This window comes from Eptesicus fuscus, chromosome 6 (genome assembly GCF_027574615.1).
Source record: "Eptesicus fuscus isolate TK198812 chromosome 6, DD_ASM_mEF_20220401, whole genome shotgun sequence".
In the NCBI taxonomy this organism is placed as follows: domain Eukaryota; kingdom Metazoa; phylum Chordata; class Mammalia; order Chiroptera; family Vespertilionidae; genus Eptesicus; species Eptesicus fuscus.
In genome coordinates this window covers 26,514,452-26,527,303 of record NC_072478.1, presented here as the reverse complement: position 1 = coordinate 26,527,303, position 12,852 = coordinate 26,514,452, and the positions used below count along the sequence as shown (strand labels likewise).

Here is a 12,852-nt window from a genome sequence, read left to right as displayed (position 1 = left end):
TCACGATGACAGGTGAGATTATATTGGAAGACCCCTGTGTTCCCTCTTTGTTCATTGACAAATCTAAGCTTGAAAATTTCTTCTAATGATGTGCATGGATTTTGAATCCAGTTGAATATTTTTCTACCAGGAATTTCAAATAATGACGATGCTCTTGTTTTCAGGACGCGCTTGTGTTGTTAGAGTAGTCACTCCGCTGCTGACTTGATCCCTACCAAAGGGGCACCCCAGCTGCAAATTGATACCCATGACGAGGGGGAGTTGGGGCCTTTCCCTGGAGCTGTCTCCCCCCGAAGCCCTCTTCTGTCTCCCTGTGTATTGTCTCTCCTTATGATAAGGACACCATTGAATGTAGGGCCCACCCTATTCCAGCATCGTCTTAACATATCTAATTACATCTGTTTTATTTTTTGCCAATAAAACGTTATTTATAAAGACAGGCAGGGGGCCAGATTTGACCTACAGGCTGTAGTTTGCCAATCCTGGCCCTATAGGTTGGAATATATAACCAACAACCTATTGGTGGGCCTATGGCAGATGTAATGGGGAAAAAGTATTAACCTTTTGCACTCGGATGTTGAGTGTGACGGTTATTGAATGTATCAATAATGTGAAATATTAAAAAATCCAAATAAATAAATTTGTATGAAAAGAAACTCCAGTTTTTTATTCTACTGCCACGCTTTGTAAAATCTGGGGTATTTAAAAAAATTAAATCCCGAGTAGAATAAAGGAATCGAGAAAAAAGCAAGCGAGTGCAAAGGGTTAAAGTGCATAGGAAATTGTCAGAGAGCAAGGCCACAACAGGAAGTCAAAAGATAAAAACTAACACAGGTTCATACTAGAAGGAATAGTTAAGTGTTGAAGATGGTTGGCTACCGGAGGTAGGCTATTAGTGGGATTTGAGGAGGCAGAGGTGTTATAAAACTTTATGATCGTTTTGATACTCAAACAACGACACCAAAGATGTATATGTATTAACTTAATAAAAAAAGTAAAAACTTAAGAAAACAGTCAACTAATGTCAGGGCACTCCATCTTTAGTGCCTATATTGTACCAGATTCTGTGGTATAGTCTCTCCAGGCCTGTGGAATTCCCACCAGGGGGCGCTGTGAGAAAAGTTACAGTTTTTCTCTGTAAATAGAAAATAAAATAAGAATCACCCTGGCTACAGTAGGACTTGCCAATCTACCACCCCAGGGGCCAGATCCGGCCCTCTACCTGAATTTGTTTTGTTTGTTGTTTTGCTCTTTTATTTTTATTGAGGTATAGTTGATATATTAGTTTCAGGTATACAATATAATGATTTAATGTTTGCATATATGGCAATATGTTCACCACAATAAGTCTAGTTATCATCTGTCACCAAACATAAATACAGAATTTTTTTACTTGTGATGAGAACTTTTTTAAATTAATTTTTTAAAAAATTTAAGTACTAGAGGCCCAGTGCACAAAATTCGTGTACTCATGGAGGGGGGAGGGCCTCAGCCAAGATTGTGAGAGGGTGCAGGCCAGGCCGAGGGACCCCACCAGTGCACGATCAGGGCTGGGGAGGGACGTGGGAGGTTGGCTAGCTGGGGAGAGACCATGGGAGGGCTCCAAGGTGTGTCCAGCCCATCTTGCTCAGTCCTGATCCGCCAGACCCCAATAGCAAGCTAACCTACCAGTCAGAGGTCTGCCCCCTGGTGGTCAGTGCACATCATAGTGAGTGGTTGAGCAGCTTTAGCATATCATTAGCATACTAGAGGCCTGGTGCACGAAATTCATGCACTGGGGGGGGGGGGGTCCCTCAGCCCGGCCTGCCCCTTCTCACAGTCCAGGAGCCCTCAGGGGATGTCCTACTGACGGCTCACGGGGAGCGGGCCTAAGCTGCAGTCTGGCCTCCCTCTGCAGGAGGCGACTGGCTGATCAGGGAAAGGCACCACCCCCATTACCCCCTCACTGCTGCTGCCTCTGGCCTCCCTCTGCAGGAGGAGACCCGGCGATCAGGGGAAAGCGACACCCCCATCACACCTCTGCTGCTGCCACTGCCAGCCACGAGGCTGCCTGAGCCTCGGCCTTCGCAGCCACTGCGGCTTACCTGAGCCTTGCCTGGCCCTCATTGCCTGAGCCTTGGGCCCTCGCAGTGGCAGTGGCCACCGGTGGCTTGCCTGAGCCTGGGGCCAGCCCTGGGCTAGTGGCAGCCACCATTGCATCTCCAAAGTTGCAAGTCCCTGCCTCTGTCCCCGACACTGCAAGTCCCTGCCCACTCTTGCCTGCTGTGCACGCAGCCTGCTGATTGGTCGTTACTGTGATGGCATCCTGACCATTTTCATATTACCCTATTATTAGATAGAATATATTGGTTATATTAGTTTCAGTTATACACTACAGTGATTTAACATTTTTATACCTTACAAAGTAATCACCCCACTAATTCTAGTAATCACATGGTATCATGTAAACTTATCACAATATTATTATTTTTAAATATATTTTATTGATTTTTTACTGAGAGGAAGAAAGAGGGATAGAGAGCTAGAAACATCAATGAGAGAAACATTGATCAATTGCCTCCTGCACACACACACACACACACACACACACACACACACACACCCCACTGGGGATGTGCCCGCAACCAAGGTACGTGCCCTTGACCGGAATCGAACCCGAGGACCCTTCAGTCCGCAGGCCAATGCTCTATCCACTGAGCCAGACTGGTCAGTGCTTATCACAATATTATTGACGATATTCCCCTTCTTCTTTACACCCTTCCCCCACCCCCTCCCTTCTGGTAACCTTCCCTTTGGTCTCTGTTTCTGTGAATCTATTTTGTTTTGTTTGTTTTTTTAATTTCACATATAAGTGAAACCATGATATTTGTTTTTCTCTGCCTGACTTTTTTTACTTAGCATAATACCCTCTATATCCATCTATGTTGTTGCAAATGGAAGATTTCATTCTTTTTTATCGCCGTGTAACATTTCATTGTATGTTGGTAGGTGTGTGTATCACACCTTCTTTATCCATTCATCTACCAATGGACAGCTAGGTTACTTCTATGCCTTGGCTATGGTAAACAAAGCTGTAATAATCATAAGGGTGCATGTATCTTTTCCAACTAGTGTTTTCATTTTCTTTGGATGAATACCCAGAGGTGCTGGGTTGTATGGTATATCTATTTTTATTTTGATGAGTCTCCCTCCTTTTTTTTCCATAGGGACTGCAGCAGTTTGCAGCCCCACCAACCGTGCACAAGGGTTCCCTTTCCCCCACATCCTTGCCAGCACATGTTATTGGGTGACTCTGTGATAGCAGCCATTCTGCCTGGTGTGAGGTGGTATCTCATTGTGGTTTTGATTTGCATTTCCCTGACGATTAGTGATGGGGAGCATCTTTTCATGTCTGTTGGCCATCTGAATGTCTTCTTTGGATAAATGTCTTTTCATGTCTTCTTGACTACTTTTTGACTGGATTTTTTAAAAAAATCAGTTGTATGAGTTTCTTATATATGTAGGATACCAATCTCTTAGCAGATATATCATTTGCAAATGTATTCTCCAGTTCAGTGGGTTGTCTTTTGTTTTGTTGAAGGCTTCCTTTGCTGTGAAGATGCTTTCTAGTTTGATGAAGTTCCATGTGTTTATTTTTGCTTTTGTTTCCCTTGCTCGAGGGGATGTACCCAAAAAGATATTCCTCAGACCGATGTCAAAGTCTACTTCCCAGGTTGTCTTCTAGGAATTTTATGGTTTCAGGCCTTACATTAAACCTCTAATGCATTTTGAGTTTATTTTTGTATACCGTGTAAGAGAGTGGTCCAGTTTTCTCAATACCACTTAACAATATTGAGCCTTCAAGCCCGTGAACAAGGTACATGGCTCTGTTTATTTTGGTCTTTACTTTTACTCAGCACTGTTTTATATTTTTCAGTGTATAAGTCTTTCACATGTTTGTCAGATTCATCCCTAAATAGTTCATATTTTTTGATACTATATTAATGGTCTTATTATCTTTGTAAGATTTTTATTATCCTTACCTGAGGATATGTTTTTTATTCATTTTAGAAAGAGAGGAATGGAGAGAGAAACATTGATCAGTTGCCTCCTGTATGCATCCCCACTGGGGATCGAACACACAACCCAGGTATGTGCCTGGGCACAGTTAGAACAATCTGACTAGTTTTAATTCAGAGCAGCTTGACCTTTCTTGGACTTAAAAGGTCAGGGAGTGTTCATCAGAGCTAACTCCTCTTTGTCAGAGGTTCTGGTCTACTGGGGATCATCTCAGTGTAAGGATAACATTAGGGCCGCATGTAGATGCTCTGGCCCTGCCGCCCTCCTGTAGCTCCCTCCACCCCCTGCCTATCCCCCTCATAGCAGGCATCCCGCCTCGCCCTGGCCGTTCCGCGCCTGCGTGCGCGCGCTGCCCAGAGGCCTGGAGCAGCAGGGGCAGAATGCAGTGTCCTGGCCCGGCCGCTGACATCTTTGTTGTATCAATTTGCATATTCCCTCCTTATTGACTGTGGGTGCCGCCATCTTTGTCGTGGAGTGATGGTCAATTTGCATATTCCGTCTTTATTATATAGGATAGGCCTCCCCACTCAGGACCTTACGGGGCTTCTGCTTCAATTTTCATCTACCAGGACATTCTGCTGCAACTCTCAAGTGGTTCTTTGTCAGATGTTACTTTTTCTACACATAGGAGTTGCGGACACTTCTTGCCCTGAGCTGGACACGGGGACTTCACCATCTGGGACTGCAGCCCTGAAGCGTCCAGAGACCTGGCATTGTGGCTGCTCCTCTGCGGGCAGGGAGGTCCCCCTCTCAGCCCACGGTGCTAGCGGTCCCTGCGGACGCCGCTGCCTCTCTCTCTTCCAGGTCCTGCTGCTTGGGTGTCTCAGCTCTTCCATCCCCAACCCCGCCCCCTGCCACTCAAGGCCCACTATTTTCTACATAGTATTATTAATTATAGTCACCATGATATACATTATAGCCCCTGGACTAATTATTTTATTAGTACCTTTGTACCTTTTGACTCTCTTCAGTCATTTTGCCCACTCCTCACCCCCCTCCCAGCCCCTGCTTCTGGAAACGGCCAATCTGTTCTCTGTGTCCATGAGTTAGTGGTTTTTTTTAAATTATTTGTTTGTTTTTAGATTCCACAAATAAGTGAGCTCATATACTATTTGTTTTTCTCTGTGTGACTTATTTCACTTAGCATAATACCTTCCAGGTCCATCCATGCTGCCTCAAATGGTAGGATTTTGTTCTTTTTTATAGCCGAGTAATATTCCATTGTATGTATGTACTACTTCTTTTTTATCCACTCATCTGTTGATAAACACCTAGGCTGCTTCCATACCGTGGCTACTCTAAGGAATACTGCATTGAACATAGGGGTGCACATATCTTTTTGAATCGGTGTTTTGGATTTCCCTGGGTAATACCCGGAAGCGGAATTGCTAGGTCATAAGGTAGATGCACTGTTAATTTCCTGAGGAACCTCCACACAGTTGCTCCAGTGGCTGCCTCAGTGTACATTCCCATTAGCAGGGCAGGAGGGTTCTGTCTTCTCCACACCCTTGCCAGCACAGGCGGTTTGCTGATTTGTTGATGATAGCAGTTCTGAGGGGTGTGAGGGGATACCTCGTTGTGGTTTTAATTTGCATTTCCTTGATGGTCAGCAGTGGTGAGCACATTTTCATGTGTCTGTTGGCGATTTGGATGTTTTCTTTGGAAAAATGTCTATTCAGGTCCTCTGCCCAGTTTTAATTGGGTTGTTTCTTTTGAATTTTTTAAAAAAATGTATTTTATTGATTTTTTACAGAGAGAAAGGGAGAGGGGGTTAGAGTTAGAAACATTGTTAAGAGAGGAACATCAATCAGCTGCCTCCTGCACACCCCCTACAGGGGATGTGCCCGCAACCAAGGTACATGCCCCTGACCGGAATTGAACCTGGGTCCCTTGAGTCCGCAGGCTGACGCTCTATCCATTGAACCAAACTGTTAGGGCTCTTTTGAATTTTTAAAAAACAATGTACATATGTTACTTTCATAATATTATTAGAAATTAGTTGAACTATGAAAAAGTAATGGGTTAGCCCTATAGAAGACTGAATTGACACCACCCAGGGGAAGGGAGAGAAAGGACATATGTTTTAAACTTTTGACGAATAGTCAAGTTATTCTTCAATGGAGCTGTACTAACTCACTACTACCAACAATATGTGAGCAGCATGAATGGGTTTTAAGACTTGTAGCTTGAGAAATTTGGGGTTAATCACTTAAATAACATATGTTCATCATAAACTGTTCATTTCTAAAGTCAGCCCAGCAATGTCATTTAAAATTGTAAGGTAGCATTTGACTGCATCTAAACGAAAATCTAACCAAAGCAGGTTGTAAAGTATGGGTTTATTTTTCTCACCAGACAGAGGAGGCCGACTGAAGGCACATAAGGCAGGGTAGCGTGGTAGGAGGGGGTGAGATCCGGGCTGACATTGCCCACCCCTCACATCTCAGCTCAAGCAGCCTCTCCAGACCTCCCTGCCTCGGTCAGCTCCCTCATCAAACTCTCTGGACCTACCTTGGGGCTCTTTGCACAATTCTCGGTTTCTCTGTTGTCTCACGAAACATTCTTAATCTGGTTTTGCTCATTTTTGTGTCCCAGCATCCAGCACAATGCCCAACATAGGGGCTGTGGCTCCGTATAGACTTCATCAACACATGCAGGAAGCAATGCATGCATGAATGAATGAGTGAATGAATGAATGAATGAATGGTCAAGCTAAACGAAAACCACAATTCTCCTGCCCAGGAAGCAGTTTTCTCCAGGGGTGGGGATGGTATGGGGAGGCAGGGACAGGAAGTGATGTCACAAAAGGTGGCTGGGACAGAAGGTTCTGGAAGGGCTGGCAGGGAGGGAAACTGCCCACCTTCCTGCCTCTCGTCACCACCACATCCTGGCTGGACCCAGAAGGTGACGAGGGCTGGGAAGACGCAGCACATGTAAGGTTTCTGGGGGAGCGACTTGTTTGTCACTTTTGTGGAAGAAGAAAACACCCTGAGTGTCCAGATGGCTCAGCAACCAATGCCTTGCTGCGATGGCCAGACCCACACCTTGTGAAGAGTGGCAGGTGCCAGAGGTATGGGAGAGGGGCACTGGGGCGTCCTTTGGGATTCAGCGTCTGACTGTCATTCAGCAGCACATTTCACTAGGATTTGGTCTCACCACAGTCACATGTTTTGGCTTTGAGCCAAAGATACTGACCCTCAGCATCTTAAAAAAAATTATTTTATTTTTTTATTTTAGAGAGAGGAAGGGAGAGAGACAGAGAGAGAGAGGGAAGAGAAACAATGATTGGTTGTCTCCAGGGTGCACTCCAGCTGGGGATTGAACCTGCAATCTAGGTATGTGCCTTGACCAGGCGTCAATCCCACAACCTTTTTGGTGCACGGGATGTCGCTCCAATCCACTGAGCCACTGGGCCAGGGCGTGATGAAGACTTTTTAACAATGAGCGCAGAATTAGTCTATGAACAAAGCTCAAGCCTATAGAGAAAGTGGGGAGTTATTTGCTAATAAATTATTTCCTTTTTATAGTTTATCTTTAGTAATACCTGAAAACCCAATCAATTAGCTGCAGAAGATTTGGTCCATTTTAAGACATATAGCATACCTTTTCCACATATAGTAGAGTCCCAGACAGTTCTATGAGGTTTGACAAATCCACAGAGTTGTATAACCACTGATTCAGTCAGATATCGTACATTTCCATCACCCCCCAATTCTCTCATGTTTCCCCTTTGTAGTCAATCCCTCTTCCTGCCATAGCCCCTGGCAACCTTGGGCTGTTCTCTGTTACTATAGTTTTGCCTTTTCTAGAAAGTGACATAAATGAAACCATAAAGCGTGTGAATCTGTCTTCTTCCACTCAGTTAATGCCTTGGAGACTCACTCAAATGGCCGTATCAATAGTTCATTCCCCTTTGTTGCTGAGGTCCATTGTAGGGAGGTGGAGCAGAGTTGGTTTTCCTCAGGAGACTTCAAAATATTTTCTTACAAGATCACGTAGAGACTTGACCCCTCTATTCCAATGTTTAGGAGACTTCCGGAAACTCACAGATTGAACGCTCTCTGGACTTCACAACTTCTCTCTGATCCGACATACGTGCCACTCTCCTTTCCTCCTAGGCCCAGAGAAGTCATGACTAACGACCCCCGATTCCAGGCAGACATGGCCGGTGGGTGGGAGTTGGGCTGGGCCCTGCAGCGCCTTTGCTAGTCCTACTAAGTTCCGGCTCTGTGCCTTGCAGCTCTGTGAAGAATGGTCTCTGCGGACCTGAAAGTGCTGAAACCCCAACAACTTAAGAAGAGAAGGCTGAGGACCTTGAAGTAGACATGACGAAAACAAAAGGCATGTGTGGGAGAGGGAAAGGGGCGCTGCCCTGGCCAGGCTTTTCCTAAAGAGCCTGGTCGGGGAGAGTTAGGACACGGCCATTCTGTCTGTGCCCGGACCCCGGGGGGTGGGGTGGGGGTAGGGGTGGGGTTCTCTGCCACTAATGAGGAGTACAGGCTTGTGATTTCAGAGCCTCGCTTGTTTTGTTTGTATCACAGCAGCATTGACAAGCACCTTCCTATTAGGAGGTGAGTCCGTGGAAGGAAGCATATATATGTATTTGTGTGTATATATATATATGGTACAGATGTAATTATATCTATAATAATAAAAGCGTAATATGCTAATTAGACCAGACAGTCAAACGACCCTCCGGACGTCATTCCGGATGTCCTTCCGGATGAAGCCGCAGTGGTGAGGGTCGAGGCAGAGGCAGTTAGGGGCATCAGGCAGACAGGTAGAATGGTTAGGGGCGATCAGGCAGGCAGGTGAGCAGTTAGGGGCGATCAGGCAGGCAGGTAGAGGGGTTAGGGGTGATAAGGCAGGCAGGCAGACTGGTTAGGGGTGATCAGGCAGGCAGGCAGGTGAGCGGTTAGGAGCCAGTGGTCCAGGATTGTGAGAGGGATCCCAGATTGCGAGAGGGTGCAGGCCGGGCTGAGGGATGCCCCTCGTGCATGATTTTATGCACCGGGCCTCTAGTCCTATATATTAAAAGTCTAATATGCTAAGTGTCCAGTCAACCAGTCAGTCGTTCAACCAATCAAAGCTTAATATGCTAATGATATACTAAGGCCACTCAACCACTCGTTATGATGTGCACTGACCACCAGGGGGCAGATGCTCCAATAGGTAGATTAGTTTGCTGCTGGGGTCCAGCTGATTGGGACTGAGCGAGACAAGCCGGACACTCCCTGGAGCCCTCCCACAGTCCCTCTCCAGCTGGCCAACCTCCCGCATCCCTCCCTGGCCCCGATCGTATACCAGTGGGGTCCCTGGGCCTGGCTTGCACCCTCTCACAATATGGGACCCCTCAGGGGATGTCAAAGAGCCAGTTTCAGCCTAATCCTGCAGGGGTCACTGTTCGTGCCAGGCTGAGGGACCCCATTGGTGCACGAATTTGTGCACCAGGCCTCTAGTATAATAATAAAAGCATAATATGCTAATTAGATTGGACGACCGAACAGTGAAATGACCAACAGGACGACTGTCTGGACGACCTTCCAGACGACCTCCCAGATGAAGCCAGGGCTGCAAGGGCCAAGGCAGTCGCTGTGGCTGCAAGGGCTGAGTCCCTTCCACGAATTTCATGCATCGGGCCTCTAGTTATATATAATGCAGATATAATTGTATATATATACACACACACATACATATATAGTGCAGATGTAATGTATATGGGTGCAGATGTAATATATAGTATAGATATAGTATATATATGGCAGGTGTAATATTATATATAGTACAGATGTAATACAAACATGGCAAAAGCAGGTTTACAGTTGTTCATATGCTTATGGTTATTATAATAGCTTTATTCAAAAGAATGTCACAGTGGCACCGTGCACTTCGGTACAATCTCAAGTGTTCAAATTGCTGGCCTTCATTATTTACACATTCTCGCAGTCTACTTGCTTAACTCAAGCACACTTTGGCACAGAGTTCTTTATTGCCATCAATAAACCTTTTGCCCACTGCTGTATATGTAGTGAAGATGTAATGTTATATATATAATGCAGATATAATACATATATAGTGCAGATGTAACATTATATATATATGGCAGATGTAATATATAGTACATATGTAATAATATAGTGCAGATGTAGTAATATATAGTGCATATGTAATATATGTAGTACAGAAGTAATATATGTAGTGTGGATATATTATATATATATCCTATATAATAAAGATGTAACATGCAAATGGTCGTTACGCCATGAGGTGTAACGACCCACCGTGTAATGACTGACTGTGTAACGACCGGATCACGGGTCAGCAGGAGGGTGGGGCAGCGAGCTACAAGCGGGCGGCAGAGAGCTACAGGAGGAGGCAGAGCAGCAAGCTACGAGGGGTGGCGGAGGGAGCGGGTGGGGAGAGCTACAGGAGGGCAGGGCAGTGGGCAGAGAGCTACTGGATTTGTGCACCGGGCCTCAAATGGTGGCAGCTTATGGTATTTTGTTATAACAGCCCACATGGACTAAGACATGCCCCCAAATTCAGCTACCCAGTGCTCCAGAATGTGATGTAATTTGTAAACAGGGTCATTGCAGATAGGATGGGTCTTAATCCAATATGACTGGTGTCCTTATAAAAGGGGGAAATTTGGACACAGGCTCACACACAGGGAGAACACCGTGTGAAGATAAAGGCAGAAACCAGGGTGACGCTTCCATAAGCCGAGGAGCTCCAAAGATTGCCAGGAAGTCACCAGAGAGCAGGCCTCGGGAGGAACCAACTGGCCAACGCCTTGAGCTGGGACTTTTTGTCCCCAGAACTGGCGGAGAATACATGTCTGTGGTTTCAGCCACCCAGTCTAGAGCACAGACACACCTTGTTTTATGCTGCATTTTCTTACAAATCAAACGTTTGCTTTGAGCAAACTTATCAGCACCATTTTCCAAACAGACTTGGATGAGGGTTAGCATTTTGGGGGGGAGTATTTTTAATATTTTTAAAATCTTCACCGGAGGATATTTTTCCCATTGAATTTTTTTAGAGTGAGTGAAGGGGATGGCGGAGGGAGGGAGAGAGACACTTCTATTGGTTGTCTCCCGCATGTGCCCCAACTGGTCCGGGAATTGAGCCTACAACCGAGCTACATGCCCTTGATCGGGAATCGAACCTGTGACCCTTCAGTCCGAGGGCTGACACACTAACCAGTGAGCCAGACTGGCCAGGGCAGGAATAAAGTATTTTTAAATTAAGGTATGTGTATTGCTTTTTTAGAAGCCAAGCCACCTAGTCCTGGACTGTGGACCATTCGTCCAGATGGAGAAGTCATTTTGAGACTATCAAAACATGGGCCAGGCCATGAGCCCCCCTTAACCATCCCAGAGTATTTTCGGGAGTCAGTCAACCGATTTGGGACTTATTCAGCCGTCGCATCAAAGAATGGTGGAAAATGGGAAGTACTGACTTACAACCAGTACTTCGAGGCTTGTCGGAAGGCTGCGAAAGCCTTGCTCAAGGTGAATGAGTCCCTTTCCTCCCTCCCTCCCTCCCTCCCTCCCTCCCTCCCTCCCTCCCTCCCTCCCCTTCTTCCCTTCCTCCCTCCCTCCCTTCCTTCCTTCCTTCCTTCCTTCCTTCCTTCCTTCCTTCCTTCCTTCCTTCCCTCCCTCCCTCCTTCCTTCCTTCCTTCCTTCCTTCCTTCCTTCCTTCCTTCCTTCCTTCCTTCCATATAACTTATTCAATCATTCAAAATACATATACATACATATGGTACAAAATGCACAAGGCACCACAAGATAGGAAGGGTAACTGGTGAAAATTTTCCCTCCAATTCTTTTTCTTTTTTTTTCCCTTTTTTAAAAAAATATATTTTATTGATTTTTTTACAGAGAGGAAGGGAGAAGGATGGAAAGCTAGAAACATCAATGAGAGAGAAACATCGACCAGCTGCCTCCTGCACACCCCCTACTGGGGATGTGCCCGCAACCAATGTACATGCTCTTGACCGGAATCGAACCTGGGACCTTTCAGTCCGCAGACCGATGCTCTATCCACAGAGCCAAACTGGTTTCGGCCAATTCTTTTTCCTTTAAATATATTTTTATTGACTTCAGAGATGAAGGGAAAGAGATAGAAACATCCACGATGAGAGAAAATCATTGACCTGCTGCCTCCTGCATGCCACATACTGGAGGGCCCACAACTCGGGCATGTGCCCTGACCAGGAATCAAACCGTGACTTCCTGGTTCATAGTCAATGCTCAACCACTGAGCCACACCGGCCAGGCCTTCCAATTCTTGACCCCTTCCGTATGCCACCATTGCCAGCTTTTCGTACATCCTTTTGGGGAATGAATTATGTGTATATGTGATATAATTTACCAATATGCAAATGTTTACACACATGGTAGCATACTATACCCACGATTCTGCACCTTGTTTTTTCCTCTGGGCATAGGATCTCTATGTGAGCTACTACTGCATGACAAATCACCCCTTCGTTCAGGAGCTTAACATGACAAACATTTATCATCTCCCAGCTTCCGTGGGCCACGAATCCAGGAGAGGCTTAGTGGGCTCCTTCTGGTTCAGAGGTTACAGTCAAGCTGGGAGCCTGGGCTGTGTCATCTGAAGGCTGGACTGGAGGGCTCATATCTAAGCTAGCTATTGGCAGGAGGCTTTCTCCAGAGGATACCTTTGGAGTATTTTCACAATATGGCAGCCAGCTCCCCGCAGCATGAATGATTCAAAAAGAGTGTGAGCAACACGGAAAGCATGGTATCTCTTACAACCGAATCT

At 45.8% G+C, this 12,852-nt stretch overlaps 1 protein-coding gene across 3 annotated transcripts in view; it reads left to right on the top strand.

Moving 5' to 3' along the window:
• The first annotated feature begins 6,901 nt into the window (after window positions 1-6,901).
• ACSBG2 (acyl-CoA synthetase bubblegum family member 2) overlaps window positions 6,902-12,852 on the top strand; it is a 34,963-nt gene continuing 29,012 nt past the window's right edge. For 2 of the 3 annotated variants that reach the window (XM_028159127.2, XM_028159128.2), the window contains exons 1-3: window positions 6,902-7,129; window positions 8,300-8,400; window positions 11,332-11,573. In XM_028159127.2, coding sequence (XP_028014928.1) covers window positions 8,385-8,400; window positions 11,332-11,573 — 258 coding nt within the window. In that variant the 5' untranslated portion in view covers window positions 6,902-7,129; window positions 8,300-8,384. The remainder of the gene's footprint in view (window positions 7,130-8,299; window positions 8,401-11,331; window positions 11,574-12,852) is intronic. The other variant, XM_028159129.2, reaches the window with a different exon arrangement.